This window comes from Sphaerodactylus townsendi, linkage group LG02 (assembly GCF_021028975.2).
Source record: "Sphaerodactylus townsendi isolate TG3544 linkage group LG02, MPM_Stown_v2.3, whole genome shotgun sequence".
In the NCBI taxonomy this organism is placed as follows: Eukaryota; Metazoa; Chordata; class Lepidosauria; order Squamata; family Sphaerodactylidae; genus Sphaerodactylus; species Sphaerodactylus townsendi.
The window spans coordinates 10,724,059-10,742,771 of NC_059426.1; the positions used below are offsets into that span (position 1 = coordinate 10,724,059).

An 18,713-nucleotide genomic window follows, 5' to 3' on the forward strand; every position below is an offset into this window, starting at 1 on the left:
CCCAGACTAGCGTTCCCTAGAATCAGTCCCTAAATCTCCAGGAATTGTCCAACCCTGAGTTTGCAATCCTACTCCTGTAGGCCAGGGCCTGGACTAAGAAGAGACTCAGGGATGAAACTGACCATGGTCCTCAGGGAAGCTGTGCTTGTGAAAGTCGAAAGGGTCTAATTATACATCACATGTGAAACGAATGGCTCACTGGTGCCTAACTCAACTGTCAATTAATGCCGGGGCTAACCTTCAAAAACATCTCTGTTGCTCTGCAGGATTTGAAACACCACAAGGAAGAAGGAATGCATTCATGCTTCCTTCCTGTCCCCATTTTGCTGGTGACAACAGCCATGCCATGGGGGAACCTGTTTGCCACTTCGTTGGATCAAAGTGTCTGGACACATGGAGCCCAAGGAAGGGAAAGAAGCCCCCCATTCTGGTGGCCATTTCCACTTGTGAAAATGGTGCTAGAGCAGAGGTGGGATCCAGCAGGTTCTCACAGGTTCCTGAGAGTAGGTTACTAATTATTTGTGTGTGCTGAGAGGGGGTTACTAATTGGTGATTTTGCCACGTGATTTTTTTCTTAGTTACGTCCCTCCTCTGCTCCTCAGCAGAAGAGCGCAGAACTAGCAGGAGGTGCACCGGCGTGCGTGGCAGCCTGCGCCTGTGTGCATTCGTTTCCTGCCCAAGGACCGGCGCAGCGGCTGCGTCCTTGCCACAACCCTGCCCAGCAATGCCCCGCCCCCAGAATGCCCGCCCCCGCCCCCGTCGTGCCCTGCCCAGCCCCATTGGCGCTACACCACTGTTTGAATCCCACCACCATGGGAACCTGTTACTAAAATTTTTGGATCCCACCACTGTGCTAGAGGGAAACTCTTTCTCCCTTGGAGTATCTGAAACCACGTGGAGCAACAGAGAAGTTTTTGAAGGTTAGCCCATGTGAAAGTGTGACTGAGAGCTGGTTGGGCACCCATGATTCACTCATGTCACATATACCGGTAACTTTAATTTTGGCCATAAGGAGGAGTGATTTCACCACCTTGTCCTTCATTGCTCCCGCAATCTCAACCTGCAGGGCTCTTCATCCACTTGAATCCTGAGGCCCTGGGAATGATCCTTCTGAGAGTTGGAAAGGGGTGCAGGAACAGGGAAGAATAAGGGAAAATGTGTATTCCGTGCATGGAAGGGTTGGATATAAGCCACTGGTTTTTGAGGTTGAATCAACATTGTCTTCCTGATATTAGTTAAGTTAATTATTGATAGAAGAGTGTATCTATCTTGCGTGGATCCTACAAATCCTTCAGCTTCACATGTTCTGACATCCAGAGAATCTACAGAAGAATTTTGGAAGCCTTCGGAGTAAAGAATCCTCTATTGAAGAAGAAGAAGAAGAAGAAGAAGAAGAAGAAGAAGAAGAAGAAGAAGAAGAAGAAGAAGAAGAAGAAGAAGAAGGAGGAGGAGGAGGAGGAGGAGGAGGAGGAGGAGGAGAAGAAGGAGAAGAAGAAGAGGAGGAGGAGGAGTTTGGATTTATATCCCCCCCTTTCTTTCCTGTAGGAGACTCAAAGGGGCTTACAATCTCCTTGCCCTTCCCCCCTCACAACAAACACCCTGTGAGGTAGGTGGGGCTGAGAGAGCTCCGAGAAGCTGTGACTAGCCCAAGGTCACCCAGCTGGCGTGTGTGGGAATGTACAGGCTAATCTGAATTCCCCACATAAACCTCCACAGCTCAAGCGGCAGAGCTGGGAATCAAACCCGGTTCCTCCAGATTAGATACACGAGCTCTTAACCTCCTACGCCACTGCTGCTCCTATTGGATAGCTAATAAGAAATTACACTAAGAAAGCTGCTTCGAGAGGGTTTTCCGTTTTTGCTAAGAACCACAATAAAAACAAAGATAAATAAACAGGTTGTGGCCTGTCACAATTGTGTGTATGTCTAGTAGTTCTCATAGAAGCTGGAGAAGCTGGTGAGATAGGTGGATGAGGGATACAGGGGGGAACAAAGAAGACCCAGAACACGACCCAGAACACGATAGAAGAGAGATGCTGTAGGAAAGGAAAATTAGCTAATTGGAATTCTTAGCAAAATGAGCAATAGTTTGGGATAGCTAGACTTGAGTTCAGTAGCATCTTAGGGACCAACAAAAGTTCAGGGTATATACTCTTGAGAGTCAATGCTTCCTTTGTCAGATAGTTTTGCCTTTTGAAAGCTTCTACCCTGAAAATCTTGTTGGTATCTCAGATCCTACTGGACTCAAATATAGCTGTTCTGCTGCCGGCCAACATGGCTACCTGCAGAAAATAGTTTAGGAATGTCCCTATTACCCCTGCCTAATTAGCTACCAAACGCATGAGAGACACTGATGCATGATTGTGACATCACAGTTCGGTCAATATTATCTTCTGCCCCCACCAAGTTGCTACTTCTACCCTCCTCCATAATGCATGACATACTTTACGAATGACCTCTTTGTCCACACAGGTATGACCAGATTTTGGCCATATGTTAATAGTTTTGACTAAACACATTGTAAGGCATGGTATGGTTATTACTCAGCAGGCCACAACAATCTGTGAAATGTTGACCATCATAGAATTGATTAGCCCAATTATCACTGTTAAACTAAAAAACTTTTCTACTGTCCTTCATAAAATATCTCTATTTCGTTTTATTGCCATCAAGGAATTGTAGATGTTGAGATATAGAATATGATAGTTTTAATTTTGATTTTATTGTATTTGTATGAAACTGTAATTGTATCTTGTTGGGAACCGCCTCAAGCCTGTCAGGGAAGAGGCGGTATATAAATCGAATAAAATAAATAAATATTTTAAAACTGTTCTTTTCTTTATTTGATAAACATTATTTCACAGATGAAATATAAACCACCATGGAGAACTGAACAAGAAACAGAGAGCTACAGGATCCAAAAAAGGAGAAGCAAATAATTTTTCATGACAGTATTAATACACATAATTAAGAACAAGTGATTTGCCATAAGACAATAAGGAAGAAAAAAAAGTTTTAGCTTAATATAGAGAGGGAATAATAATAAAAAAGTATATAGAACTTTCAAGATGAGATTCCATTTCATAAAGATGTAAACTCTGGAATTCTAGAAGAAGAAGAAGAGCTTGGGTTTATATCCCCCCTTTCTCTCCTGTAGGAGACTCTAGAAGTTATCTAGAACACATACCCTAAAAATATACCCCCATATTAACAAACACATTATGTATACTCCCAAACACTCTGGCACGAACCCCTGGAGGTACGCGCACCCTATGTTGGGAACCACTGATCTAGATGCATTTCCATATAGTTGTGGAACAGAAAATCCACTGTTTCCTAGATGGGATGATCGTGTACTATCACCAGAAAAATATTTTTATATGCTTACCCATGGATTCTAGTCATTTTCTTCCTAAAATTCCATGTTATCCACTGCACCTCACAGAAACAAACGTTCACTGAAAAACCAACAGTTGTCATATATTCTGATTCTCAGACTGTCAGAGGACCAGAGGATTTCCACAGATGCTCTCACAGAACTCCAATACATATACTCTTTTTGAACAGGTTAGGAGAAAAGTTATTAGAAAGAAAAATATCGTATGTAAAAAAGAAGACAAGTAACTGTATGTTTGTGACAAACACTTCACCTAGGTAGGGGGTTTCAAATCCAAGGCCAATTCTTTGGCAGTCTTAAAAAGGTACCAAGACGTCTTAAACATGAAGCCCTTGCCTCTAATTGCCAATACGGAAGTACTCTGAGGTTCATGCTGCAATGAAATGAATATGCTCCGCCTTTAACCTCTTTGTATTTAATAAGCTCGGGTATTGATAAGAGGTGCTGAGGTTGATTCCCGGTGGGAGCTGGCGTTGATTACGTCCAGTTCTCTAGGGTTAACCGTGCCAATTTAAGCAGAGATGCACCCTTTGAGTTATCTTCAATGGACTCGGAATAGAAATCTTCCGATCTTTAACTGTGCTTAGGATGGGAAAAGAGCATGCACCTACATTGAACACCAGCTGCGAAAATGTAGGTGTAAAGATAATGGATTTATGCTATGGGTTTCAATCTTCCTCTTTTTGTCAGCTTGCCACAATCTTAGAGTTACTTAGCGCTGAAATCACTGCGTGTCAGTTTAATTAGAAACAAAAATCAATTGCAGCTATTGTAAAGCAAGAAAAGGTTTAGTACGTCTGCGGAAGCGTTCCTGCGGGCAGAAAGCAAGGATACTTACTGGCGACGAATTGACTTGGGTTATCCTTAGTTGGTTCTCTAAATCCTGCACTTTATTTTTAAGCTCCATATTTTCTGTTTCTAGTTCCTGAATCTAGAAGATAACCAGTTGAGAAGACATGCAGATTACTGAACCAAGATTATTCCAGAAACTATAAATATCCTGAATGAATCTAATATATATAGATCAACAGCATAAAAATCTGTTCAGAAAAGAAGTTTCCAGGAAATAGTTTCACTTCAACGTACACGCTTAAGATTTTTTTCCTAAATATTTTATTTCTTTGACAAAATTTATATTCTGCTTTTCTGGCCTCACATGTTACACCAAGATGGCAAACAAATAATAAAACCACATTTAAAAACCATTCAAATCCACCCCCCACCAAACATCATTAAAATAATTAGAAGCAGAGCTAAAACACATAAAAGCATCAATTAAAAACATTGATCAGGAAGGAGGGATTGCCAAGAGAACACCAAATGAAACTAACAAGAATAGTCTTCACCAGTGGTGAGATCCAAAAATTTTAGTAACAGGTTCCCATGGTGGTGGGATTCAAACTGTGGCGTAGTGCCAATGGAGCTGGGCGGGGCACAACGGGGCTGGGCATTCCGTGGGTGGGGCATTCCTGGGCGGGGCTGTGGCAAGGACGCAGCCACTGCACCGGTCCTTGAGCGGGAAACAAATGCACGCAGGCGCAGGCTGCCATGCACACCGGTGTACCTCCTGCTAGACTGCTTCAAGTTCTGCGCGCTACTGCTGAGAGGAGGGGCGTAACTAAGGCAAAAATCACATGGCAAAATCACCAATTAGTAACCCACTCTCAGCACACACAAATAATGAGTAACCTACTCTCGGGAACCTGTGAGAACCTGCTGGATCCCAACTCTGGTCTTTACCCACTACCAGAAGATGCCAACAGAAAAGGCGAGACAAATCGCCCTGAGCGGAAAGTTCCAGAGGTGTCATAACTGCAAAAGGCCCTCTCCTGGGTTGCTAGCTGCCTAATCTCAGCAGGCAGGGACATTTGAAGCAGGGCCTCCAAAGAGGGTTCATCAGGGAGCAGGCACTCCTTCAGATATGTTGGTCCCAAAAAACCTGTTTCATTGATTAACCAATACAATGCAGACTGGGGGTGACCAAAGAAACCCAAATACTGCTGAGATGCTCAGAGCCCAGAAAAATCAAATTCTATAGCAGTCATAAAAAGCAAATTCCACAGGAGCCATTACATGATGCCCTATTGTCAGGCCGGTGCCATGCTTGGCCTGGCAGCTCGCACATACACAGCCTTGGAGAAGATGGCCCAACCATTATTATCGCCCAAGGCCATGGGGCGTCTTTCATTCACTCGCAAGTAACTAGCAATAGTGCTTACTGGCTACTTCTTATCTGCCTTCCAGAAGGAGTAGACTGCCTGTCCCAAAAACAATGTCTCTTTTTCACTGTCCTTTTCACATGCTGATATTACGGGAATGCGAGGGTGGGATTGAGTCAAACTGTAACTTACAAGCAGAGGTGGGATCCAGCAGGTTCTCACCAGTTCCCGAGAGTGGGTTACTAATTATTTGTGTGTGCCGAGAGGGGGTTACTAATTGGATCCACTTTTCCATCCCCACGCCCTCGCCTCCCCGAGAGGCACACTGCCTTTGAACGTGAAGGTTCCATATAGCAATTACGACTAATAATGTAATTCCCTGAACTGGGTTAATCCCTTTCAGGTACTGCAATTCATGGATTCTCAGCCTTTCGTACCTTTTATCTCACCAGTCTCTATCAAAGAACCTGTGTGTTTCACCACTGCTGTGTTCAGATTTGTGAGTTGGGGCATTTTCTATAATGTGATGATGATTTAGAAATGACCTGGTGCAAAAAAATTTTGGGGGGTCGTGGTGGGGTGGCTGCCCATGGGGGGGCATCCAACTCAGGTTTTGGCCAGGGCTCAGGTTTGCCTAGGTATGCCTCTGCCCCCATTGCCGAGGGGGGGGGGCTGGTGAGGGAACCTGTTACTAAAATTTTTGGATCCCACCACTGCTTACAGGTATATACTTGGGGCCAGAGAGCCAAACCTCAGTTTCGGCTATCTGCCTGTTGGGCTGACACAGTTCTAATAACAAAGCTCTTGAACCATTCTTGAGACTTGTTATTGACTGGGGTAACAGACCCTTACACCTATTAAAAACAGATCTAAAGCTTGCATATGACTGGGCACTGGACCAATTTAATTTCTGTTTGTCTGTGGACTAGTCAAATGCTGTGGAATAATTCCTACTGCAGCTATCCCAAACACCATGCAATTATAACATTTTGTATCTTGATACATAAGGGTATCCCTAGCTTCACAGAATATTCGGCAACATTAGACTGAAGCCAAATACGGTTGCCATTCACAACATTTGACTGGTCAGAGAATAGGTGCTTGTCTTTTGTCCTCACTCATTCATTCAATAATGGTGTTGCTGACACCAAGAGGATAAGAACATAAGAACATAAGAACTAGCCTGCTGGATCAGACCAGAGTCCATCTAGTCCAGCATTCTGCTACTCGCAGTGGCCCACCAGGTGCCTTTGGGAGCTCACATGCAGGATGTGAAAGCAATGGCCTTCTGCTGCTGCTGCTCCCGAGCACCTGGTCTGCTAAGGCATTTGCCATCTCAGATCAAGGAGGATCAAGATTGGTAGCCAGAGATCGACTTCTCCTCCATAAATCTGTCCAAGCCCTTTTTAAAGCTATCCAGGTTAGTGGCCATAACCACCTCCTGTGGCAGCATATTCCAAACACCAATCACACGTTGTGTGAAGAAGTGTTTCCTTTTATTAGTCCTAATTCTTCCCCCCAGCATTTTCAATGAATGCCCCCTGGTTCTAGTATTGTGAGAAAGAGAGAAAAATTTCTCTCTGTCAACATTTTCTACCCCATGCATAATTTTATAGACTTCAATCATATCCCCCCTCAGACGTCTCCTCTCCAAACTAAAGAGTCCCAAACGCTGCAGCCTCTCCTCCTAAGGAAGGTGCTCCAGTCCCTCAATCATCCTCGTTGCCCTTCTCTGCACCTTTTCTATCTCTTCGATATCCTTTTTGAGATGTGGCGACCAGAACTGAACACAGTACTCCAAGTGTGGTCGCACGATGGCTTTATATAAGGGCATGACAAGGATACCATTCCGTCTCACCAGCTGGTTTCAGTGCTTGCTTGGGATGTTGCTAAATTCGGCTTGTTTCCTACCTCTTGGTTGGATCTTTTCCCACAGAAACTTTCTAGCATCTTTGAGCTTATCTTTGAAGCTACAGAACTTCAAATCGGCTCCTGACAAAACCCAACGTCAGCATCCTCCTGACACGAATTGTCTGCAACTCATATAATTCGACGTTGGGATACAGGAATTGTACAACTTATGCACAACTTGTCCATGATACTCAAATCATTTGCTGGTACATAAATTAAACTGAAGTCGTTTAAATAATTTATGCATAACTGGCTTAATGAATTTTGACATCCCTTATTTTACTTGTTCCGTTAATAAACCTTCCATAATGTCGGATGTCACTTTTGTTATGCCAAAAAAAAATTCTAAATGATACATTATTTAAAGCAAGCCCAAGCCCTGGTAACTTACTCTTTTCTGTAAACCTGCGATCTGTTTTCTTGTTTCCACATCCTTTCCACCTGATTCCAGAAATTTCCGGTAAGCCAGGTCAAATGCTTGCCCGATTGTTAAAGTTATCTCTTCAGCCTTTATATAAAACAAAGATTACCATTAGCATGTCAATTTATTTTACATAATGAAGACTTCAAGTCACTTACATATTCAAAGAGTGCAAAGAAACTTGATGAAACGGACGGTCTTAACAAGCTGTTGAATTAAAGAAGGGTTAATGATCCAAATCACATGAGGACACTGAAGAAAGAAGCGCATGACTTTTATATTTATAACTGGCTCTGACTTTTGAATTTTCGGATAGCTGTCTTGAAAGTCTGTGAGGCACAGAATGTCGGACTAGGATCCAGAGGACTCAGGTTTGAATCCCCACTCTGCCGGGGAAGTGCATGGGGTCACCTTGGGTCAGTCACACACCTTGGGTCAGTCACACATTCTCAGCCATTTTCCCAGTGTTGTCATGAGGATTAAAAGAAGGAGAGGAGAATGATATAATTTGCTTTGGGTCCCCACTATGGAGAAAGGCAGGCAATAAATGAAGTCAAAATAAATACACTGCCGAAAAGCTCCACTTAACAGTGAATCACTAGCCTCATTTCTAAATCCATCTCTGCTGTCACGCTTCCAATCTGGCTAAGGGTCACTTGTTATATCACTTATCGCTATCAACCCCAATTGGTACGGCTGGATTGTTTTCAAGCGAGTGGCTTAAGATGACAACTCTACAATATACTTGATAGGATCAAATTTACTTGGATAAGTCAGGAGAAAAAAAATGAATAAATCCTTTCTCTGAACCTTCTCTAAATCCATATATTGTGTTTGCTTATCCCTGATGTGGTCAATTGCCTTGAATAGTTTCTTGCCCTATCTTGTAATTTTTTTTGCAAACTGCAGTGATTACACCCCAATTGTAGGGAACGGGTAACTGAAAGGAATCTTGGTTCAGTGAGGAATTGACAAAAAGGCTCTATTTCTTTTATTTTCTGTTATTTCATCTCTGTTGTTGATTGCTGCTATTTTATTCCTGCTTTGCCAAAACGAAATCCTTATTGAAAGGATCCAGTCAGCTTTCCTATATAAAATATTTGGAGTGCCACATTGTATTCCATATACCGCACTCTGTCTGGAAGCGGGACAACATCTCCTGGCTACGAAAGCCTGGCTGGTTACCTTGAAGTTTTGGGTCCGCCTGTGCTTTAACTCAGACACTGACAGTCTTATCTATCTTATTCTCCCCCAGCTTAATGAATCTAAGTGGTGGCAGGCAGTGGAAACTAAAATACTTTCCCTGGGATTTTCCTGGGAAGCCTTGCAAATGCTGCCTGCTTCTGAAATCTTCTCTCAATTAAAAAGGCGACTGCTAGATCAAGAGTTTCAAGTTCTGCAGGACAAGGTGAGAAGCAATTGCTCCCCCCTCTTTTTTAACATCAAATTTAAAATCAATCACATGGCACATTATTTGAGTTTACTTCAGGAGCCCAAGCGTAGATGGATAATCACTAGGGCTCGTTGTAACTCCTTCCCTTGCTCTATGCTACAAGGAAGGTTCTGAAAAATTGACCTGCAAGAGCAGAAATGTCCTCATTGTATCACAGTGATTCAAACCATGGAACATATATTGCTGGACTGCCCCAAATACGAGGGATCTAGGACCAGACTTTTTGCTCTTTGTCCTGTAATCTTTAATGAATACTCTGCTGTGGGGAAGATTACGTTTCTATTTAACAATTCCGCCTCCGAGATTTTAACTTTTGTAGCTAGGTTCCTTATAGAAACTTTGAAATGATTACCTGTGATGGTTCTCATGTATGGGATACTTGTTTGGACAATGTTGGCTGTTATATGGATTCTATGCCTAATAAAGGTTTTTACTCTAGGGCAGATGTCTCTGCTGGACAGGGCAGATAACTCCTCAGTTGGCTGCACTATGGACAGTTGCAACAAGCATCACCACAAACCCATTCGCACCTGTGCTGAGCTTTCCAACAGGTCTTTATTTGTGGTCTGTCCATGTGGTTACATTCACCTGTGTCCTGTTACAAGGAGTCTACACGTTCCTCCATAGTCCGCCTCCCGGAAGCCTAACAATCGCCCCGCTCCAACTTTGTTCCTGTTTCTCGACCTGCCAGGTCTGGTCCACGCATGCCCAATGGCCCCCTTTCTCCAGGCAGTGACGCTACTGCTACAATCCAACTCTGCCCCACTTTATGCATGTTCAGCCAGATTTAGCCCACTATTCAACAAGATTCAGTAGGTAGGATGACTGTTGTTGTTAGGTTGTTTTGGTTAGGCTTCTAGATTATGGTCTTACTAAGAAGTCATGCGTGTGTATGTTCTATACCAGTGGTTTCCAAACTTATTTGGCCTACCGCCCCCTTTCCAGAAAAAAATATTACTTCGCGCCCCCTGGAAATTAATTTTTTTTTAAATTTTAATAGCAATTAAACAGAAAGATATATGTATTAATGTTTCTACCTGTGGCCATCAACGCCCCCCTGGATCGCTGCAGCACCCACCAGGGGGTGGTGGCGCCCACTTTGGGAATCACTGTTTTTTACAATCTTGTTGTTTTAATTTATTTATTGTTATTGTCTGCTGTTGTGTTTTAATGGGTTAAGTTTTTATGCTGTATTAAACTGCTGTTGGAAACAGCCATGTTGTGAGCCGCCTCGAGCCCTTCAGGGATGAGGCGGCCTATAAATTTAATAAATAATAATAATAATCATCATCATCTATTTGTTCAACTTTGTGCTATGTCAGGTTAAATTGTTATGTTGATAGTAAGGAGTAAGGTTATTGTAGGTGGGTTGTGGGGGAATCGTATTTTGGATATTGTTATGTTATTTGCAGTTATTCTTGCATTTGTACTGTATTGTAATGTTATGCTATTGTGAAACGTTAGGCTACTGTTGCTATGTAATTATTTATCATGTTGTTATGTGATGCTTTGTGAAATCTGTGATCTGTGATCATTATATTGCTGCTGTTATGAAATTTTATATTTAATGTTGGTGTTATTATATGTTGATTTGTTGTGACTTGTTAACCTGATTACATTATTGTCTGAATTGTTGAGCTGGGAGGCTATTGAGTTGGTTACTAGCCTTATGGTTTTGTATTATTATGTTATTGTGTATTGTTATGTATTATTTTGCTGTTGTGCACCACCCTGAGCCCTCCGGGGGAGGGCGGTATATAAATTAAATATCAATCAATCAATTCTGGCCTGTCTTCAGGCTTAGTTTGGTTCATTTCTCCGGGCCAACCCAACGTGCCTTAGCTCCAGTGCACGCGACTTGGGGGTAAGGCTTGCGATGGCTTGTGACAGCTCCAACTACTGAGGTGCAGGACGGCTCTGACAATTTGCAGCCAATCACTGCATTGTGGTACTTAATTCATTTTACATACATACATAAGCCTTTATTGGCATAGTCAGAAAGAGTTACATAAATCGGGAACAACGACATGACTACATGATAGATAAAAGTCCCCACGGGGAGCACAACAAATACATTCTACTGGGAAGTTAATTCATTTTCAATTCTTTTGAGTTTTGAAAAAAGATCTCTCTCCGGAGCTAATAGTTAGTGATCATTAAGCTAAGAAATAGCTCCAACATTTCTTCCCCATTTTTATTTATTTATTTATTTGTTAGTTAGATTTTTATACCGCCCCATCCCCAAGGGGCTCCGGGCCATCTGAATTTTTTCTTTGTATATAATCTGAGAAAGGTCTGTATGAGACAGCGTTCCTCTGTAGGCCTATGACTTTGTCTCAAGTACAAGTGAAAGTGCAAAAATTCACCAGTAAGTTTCAGATCAACATCTTCCAGGTCTGCTTCGACCAACAGTTGAACACCTTGCTGAATTTTTTGCTTAGATGTTGTCAAATTGGCAAGAAAGGAAAACGCTGTGCAATATCACTGGCTTCAATCGTATCTTCGAGACCGCATCACCCCATATGTATGGCCTCTTTGATCAGTTGAGGCCAACCTACTAGTGGTCCCTGGCCCCTCGGTGATGCGGCTGGCCTCCACACAGGCCAGGGCCTTCACGGCTCTGGCCCCGGCCTGGTGGAACGCTCTTCCTCCAACTGTCCGGGCCCTGCGGGACCTTGGTGAGTTCCGCAGGGCCTGTAAGATGGAGCTGTTCTGCCGGGCATTTGGAGGAACCGGCCTCTACATCTGGGACCTGCCATTCCTCCCTTTTGGGGAGAGGATTTTGAATATGGAGCTGCTGGACTCCATTTATATTTATATATATTTATATTTATGCTAGTATTTTTATTGTATTCATGAGATTTAGCTTTTACTGTTTTATCGCTGCTTTTAAAGATTTAGCCATTTTATGTTATATTATGTTTATTGTTGTACACTGCCTGGAGCCCCTCGGGGATAGGGTGGTATAAAAATCTAATAAATAAATAAATATAAATAAAAAGTGCATTTAATACAGAATAAAACGCTGAACAAGTGTTTAAAGACTCTGGTGACCTTGGGCTAGTCATAGTGCTTTGGAACACTCTCAGCCCCACCTACCTCACAAGGTGTCTGTTGTGGGGAGAGGAAGGGAAAGGAGCTTGTAAGTCATCTTGCGTCTCCTTGCAGGAGAGAAAGGTGGGATATAAATCCAAACTCTTCTAAAATACCTCTGCATGTATAAGAAAGGCCTAAAGACAGCATCAAAAATATTATAGACCTTGGCTGGAGGCCCCCTAGATTTTGAGGCCCTAGGCCATAGGTGTCAAACTCGCGGCCCCTCCAGATGTTATGGACTACACTTCCTATCACCCCTGGCAGGGGATGATGGGAACTGTAGTCCATAACATCTGGAGGTCCGCAAGTTTGACACCTGTGCCCTAGGCTTTAGCCTGCCAAGCCTATAGGTAAATTCGACCCTTCTTGCAGTGCATCCTTGCCCCAACCAAGCTCCGGAAAACATGGCATACTTACACACTTTTCACTGTCAAAGACGTAGCACAAATGTTTGTTTGACTCAGAGTCTTTGCATATGAAAGTGAATATCCTTTTGTCAGTTTTATCGTCCGCACAAAACGATATCCTATGGAGCTGGCAATTGTGTTGGACTTCCTGCAAACGACAATCGCGCAATTAGACTTTGTGTTGCATTTTGGGATCGGGTCGCCATCTAGCACAGCCAGACACAACAACGTCAAAAGTAATTACACCTCACAAAATACTGACAATCTACAATGTTAATTTTATCTAATATTAATTATCATCTTGTGTGCAAATTCTGATAAAGCTAGGGTGCTGTGTGGTTTCCGGGCTGTATGGCTGTGTTCTAGCAGTATTCTCTCCTGACGTTTTGCCTGCATCTGTGGCTGGCATCTTCAGAGGATCTAATAGTAGGAATGGAAAGCAAGGGGAGTATATATACTGTGAGGTCAAAAGGTGAAACCCTCTGAATAGAGTAGCCTGGTACGGGAGTCACAAAGAAGTCTGTAGCCTGGGAGTGTCAGGCTCTCGAACGTGGAAATAACAGAGACCGTAGGAAAGACCCAAAGCAGTTTATTTCTACAACGCGTAGAGTAACAGAGAAAGCTGAATCTAGCTCTCCCGCATAGATTCAGCGATTATATCCTTCAATCCCCCCCCCCCATTCGATTCTCACCAAATGGGTTTCACAGAGAGTATAACATTTGCACTACAGAGCTTCAAGAGACCTGGGGACGTTCGCACCTTCCCGCAGGAGGGCTGGCGCTAGGGAATTGCCAGGGAGGGGGAGAGGGAAGCCGGGAAGCATTTACAGGAAACATTTGCCATCCCTACACAGCAAGTCATCTAAGCACTGTCAGGCATGGACCTGACAGGGAGCAACAATGAAGATAGCAAGGTTACTCCCAGGCTACAGACTTCTTTGTGACTCACATACCAGGCTACTCTATTCAGAGGGCCTCACCTTTTGACCTCACAGTATATATACTCCCTTTGCTTTCCATTCCTACTATCAGATCCTCTGAAGATGCCAGCCACAGATGCAGGCGAAACGTCAGGAGAGAATGCTGCTAGAACACGGCCATACAGCCCGGAAACCACACAGCACCCCAGGCCGTGAAAGCCTTCGACAATAGTCTGATAAAGCTGCTTTGGTAGTCGTGGTTACTATGCACACATGCCTCTGGATCCAACTGTTAGCCACATCTGTCAAAGACGCATGAAACACAAGATGTTCTAGCGCAAATGCTGAAAGGTGTCAATCTCCATTCACAGGATTTCCTGGCTCACAGTTTCCACAGACATACAATCACACTGCACATAATGTTCTGTTGGCTGACAATGACTGCATATTTACTGTAAGAATTAGAAGATTTAATGTCAGTTTCTCAATGGGGGTTTTAAGTGCACAGTCTATACGTTTTATTTCCAAATCTTAAGCAGAGATGTGTGACCTTAATTCAGGCATACAAAAACATCTTTGAGAGTATTCTAGAAATTAAAACTTTCAGTTGGACTTGAGAGGATCCCCAAAATTACAGGTAAGGCAGAGAAGAGAAAAGCCCTGTCAACTGTTCGGTCACATTCTGTCACATTTATGCCTCCCCAAACTTGCTCAATCCATTCATTAGGAAGATACAAAGCATCTCCGCAAAGTGGGTGGCGAAAAATCTCTGCTTTTTCGTTTTGTGCATCGGTACATGGGGCGGAAAGATGTCGCACTTGAAGGACAGTTGGAGATTTTAGGGAAGGATATATTGAAGAGTAGAACTGAGAGAGGAGAAAAATGCAGTAAGGAAGCAAACCTATTCTAGTCTACTCAGAAGTAAGTATCATTTTATTCAATAGGTCTTATTCCCAAGAAAGTGCTAATGGAACTGCAGTCTAAACTCCATTTGCTTTTTGAGGCACACATTTTTAAAACAAGGTACCTTGTGAACCCCCCTGTTTTGATTCTAAGTCATTACTGTAGAAAGACACTCTTTCATCCAGAACCATATTTCTTTTCACCGCTTTGAAAACAAAACGGTTGACTTCTTCTCACTCATTTTCTGGACATCCTGGATAAATACAGACAGCCATTCGCCAAGTGCAAATTTGCTACAGTCTGCATATAACAACTTAATAGAGTAGTCATCCAAACGTAGTCATCTGCCAAGAATTGAGGACACATTACCATACTTTGGAAATTGAAAGAATCAGGTGGCTGGCAAGAGTCCCCTCGTCACCTCATAGGACAATACAGCAGCCATGTGTGCATGTTACAACAAACTCAAGTACACCTTGCATGCACGTGCTGTTTGTAAGACAGAGACAACACATGTTCACTTGGTAACTGAAACCAAGGACTAGTATTTGGATAAATGTAGGGTTCATACATAGAGTCATAGAATCACAGGCCCCTTCCGCACACGCAAAATAATGCATTTTCAAACCACTTTCACAACTGTTTGCAAGTGGATTTTGCTATTCCGCACAGCTTCAAAGAGCACTGAAAGCAGTTTAAAAGTGCATTATTCTGCATGTGCGGAATGAGCCACAGAGTTGGAGGAGTCCATACAGGTCATCTAGTCCAATGCTCCGCTCAATGCAGGATCAGCCTAGAGCAGGGGTGTCAAACTCGCGGCCCTCCAGATGTTCATGAATTACAATTCCCATCAGTCCCTCCCAACATGAGCATTGGCTATCCTGGCAAGGGCTGATGGGAATTGTAGTTCATGAACATCTGGAGGGCTGCGAGTTTGACACCTGTGGCCTAGAGCATCCCAGACAAGCGTTTGTCCAGGGTACAGTTTTGGTAAACAAATAAAATATCTGATGATACTTTAGCCACATTTAAGGGATAAATATATTTGTAGCTTACTAACTTTACTCGTTTAGACTAGTACTTTACTAGTTTAGACTAGTACTAACATTACTAGTTTAGACCAGTGGTTCCCAACCTTCCATTTTCCCAAAACTGTACTCCCATTTTAGCAAACCCATTATTTAATTTGCTTGAAGGTAGAGGATTGACTATGGCAGAGGTAGGGAACCTACAGCTCGAGAGCCTCATGCGGCTCTTCTGCCCTTGCACTGTGGCTCCACAAGCCAAGCCGCCGGCCCCATCCTTGCCCGCCTCTACCTTCAAGCACCTTTTGCCTCCCATATTTTAATCAAGAAGAAGAAGAGTTTGCATTTATAAACCTCCCCCCCCCCACACTCCTGAAAGGAGACTCAAAGGGGCTCACAAACTCCTTTCCCTTCCTCTCCCCACAACAGGCACCTTGTGAGGTAGGTGGGGCTGAGAGAGTTCCGAACTATGACTAGCCTAAGGTCACCTAGTTACATCACCACATCGTGCTAGATCCTATACAGCTGCCTGTTGCGGGCGTAACTTGTAATGCCATGTCAAAGGTATTGCTCTTGTGATGTGTTCAGCGTTACCAACTTGACTGATGTTGTTGTATCTTTAAAACCTCTGACTCTCGAATGTATCAATGCTTCTGCCTTGTAAAGTCTATTTATTCTGCAGACTAAGGGGCTTTCCCCACTGACAGAGTTGAACTGGTTTCTACCTAGGTTCGCCTCAGTGAATCCCCACTGCCACCGAGCTCAACATTGTTTTGTTTCAGTTCCCCCCACTCAGAACTGCGACATCCTTGTCGCAGTTATGAACTACACTTTTCTGCTGGAACGAGGTCGATACCGCTTTGAAGTGGGGAAGCATCGAAACGACACCTCATCCGTTCAACCAATCACGAGCTGCTTTTGTTACATGCACAGAACGGGAGAGTCGTGGCGGGCAGAAAGCGCATGTAACTGTAAACTGTAAAAACTGTAAAAAAAAAGAATGCTCCCGTTTCCCGCCATAACACAAGCGCCAATCACGATCGAGGAGTGAAACAGGCACCAAGATGATCTGGCCCACTTAGCTTGGTTCCAGGGGGCCAACTCAGTTGCTGTGGGGACAGCCTGGAATCACCCTCCACTAAAGGGAACCGAGTCAACCTTAGCTCCCTTCTGCAGTGGGGAAAGCCGCTAAATAAACTTTGTTGTCCCTCTCACTTCCTGGGGTTTTCACTGGGCCTACAGACAGCTGGGATCCCAAGTCTGTTCTCCAAAACAGATATCACTACCTCTTGCCTTTCCAAGTAAATCTAATAAAATAATTATACTTTCAACCCATCGTTCTGACCACATACGATTGGGGGGAGGAACACACCCATACCAGAATCTTGATTCCCAAACAGGGGCCAACGAAGACAAAGCCATGAAGGCAATCTCCCTCTTGTTTGGAGGCCCAAGGCTTCTGAACATGAATGTTCCATTTAGTCATCACAGTGGACAGCCCAATCCAAGCCCCAGAAGGCTGGAGACGGCAACACTGCAGTGCTGCTCTGCCACCTTTAGAGGGCATTCTGGTGGTGCTGGGAGACAGAAACCACCAACCCCTCCTCCACGGCCAGAAAGCCCTCCATAGAGTTTAATGGACTTCTGTCACCCTTTTGAGCAGCGTAAGTCTAGGAACCAGGCTGTGGTGTAACCAGCTGAAAATCTGGTGTGGAAGTTGAATCTACCCACCTCCTTGCTGGCACTCAATTGGGACACCAGTGCAGTTCCATAGCAGCAGTGGTGGGATCCAAAAATTTTAGTAACAGGTTCCCATGGTAGTGGGATTCAAACTGTGGCGTAGCGCCAATGGGGCTGGGCTGGGCACGACGGGGGCGTGGCCGGGCATTCTGGGGGCGGGGCATTCCTGGGCGGGGCTGTGGCAAGGACACAGCTGCTGTGCCAGTCCTTGGGCGGGAAACGAATGCACGCAGGCGCAGGCTGCCACGAACGCCGGCGCACCTCCTGCTAGACCGCTTCAATGCTGCGTGCTACTGCTGAGAGGAGGGGCGTAACTAAGGCAAAAATCACGTGGCAAAATCACCAATTAGGAACCCCCTCTCGGCACATACAAATCATTAGTAACCTACTCTCGGGAACCTGTGAGAACCTGCTGGATCCCACCTCTGCATAGCAGCCCGGCTTTCATCACAGAGGCACGGAGGAGAGGTCGGCTACTGCATCTTTGCCCCTCCACCTGTGTGGGTGCGCCTCGTGCCGGCGGAAAGAGCAAATGAATCGGCACAGCGGTGCTGCCTACTCAAGAGGATTCGTACCCGACTGGGCCATAAGAGGTTCTGATAGATGTTGCTGTCTATAAATTTAACTACTCTCTCTTTGAGGACATTTACGCCAGGCCAGTCCTGACCTGCTAGCCTGATCACAGAAGCTAAGAAGGGTCAGCCTAGGTTAGTACTTGGATGGGAAATCACCAAGGAAGTCCAAGGTTGCTATGCAGCAGCAGGCAATGTACTATATACAATAGCAAGGCTTTATTGGCATAGAAACAGTACAATAATAATAAAAAACGGATTGAAAAGCATATACAATACAGGACATAAATGTTAGGTCGAAGAAAATCTACTAGCGTTTAGTAATTTCCAGGAGAAAGTCTGCCACGATCATACAGAGAGAAGGATCAGGATTGTCCAGCAAGTAGTGTAATCTAAATAAATCGGGGAGATGGGGTAAATGTAAAGGAGTAAGAGTCACATACTTGGATCTGATTTCCTTGAATCTGAGACAGTGTAGTAATTGGTGGGCCAGAGATTCAACTGAGCCATCATTACATGGGCACAATCTTTTAACCTTTTCTTGCTTGTTAAATCTGCCATGTAACAGGGCAGAAGGCATAACATTAAACCTTGCGAGCATCGTGGCTCTCCTTTGAGCAGGGTTTATTAAGCAATACAGGTAGTGTGCCAAGTGGCCCCGTTCAAATGGGAGAGAAAAATACAGGGGGGAGCACGTTTTCTTGGCTGC

At 44.0% G+C, this 18,713-nt stretch overlaps 1 protein-coding gene across 8 annotated transcripts in view; it reads right to left on the minus strand.

The window, feature by feature from the left end:
* GULP1 (GULP PTB domain containing engulfment adaptor 1) overlaps window positions 1-18,713 on the minus strand; it is a 256,298-nt gene that overhangs the window by 46,111 nt on the left and 191,474 nt on the right. For 6 of the 8 annotated variants that reach the window (XM_048484088.1, XM_048484085.1, XM_048484082.1 and 3 more), the window contains 3 exons: window positions 12,855-12,992; window positions 7,859-7,975; window positions 4,236-4,328 (listed from right to left, as the gene is read on the minus strand). In XM_048484088.1, the coding sequence (XP_048340045.1) occupies window positions 4,236-4,328; window positions 7,859-7,975; window positions 12,855-12,992 (348 nt within the window). The remainder of the gene's footprint in view (window positions 1-4,235; window positions 4,329-7,858; window positions 7,976-12,854; window positions 12,993-18,713) is intronic. The other 2 variants (XM_048484087.1, XM_048484086.1) reach the window with 1 other exon arrangement.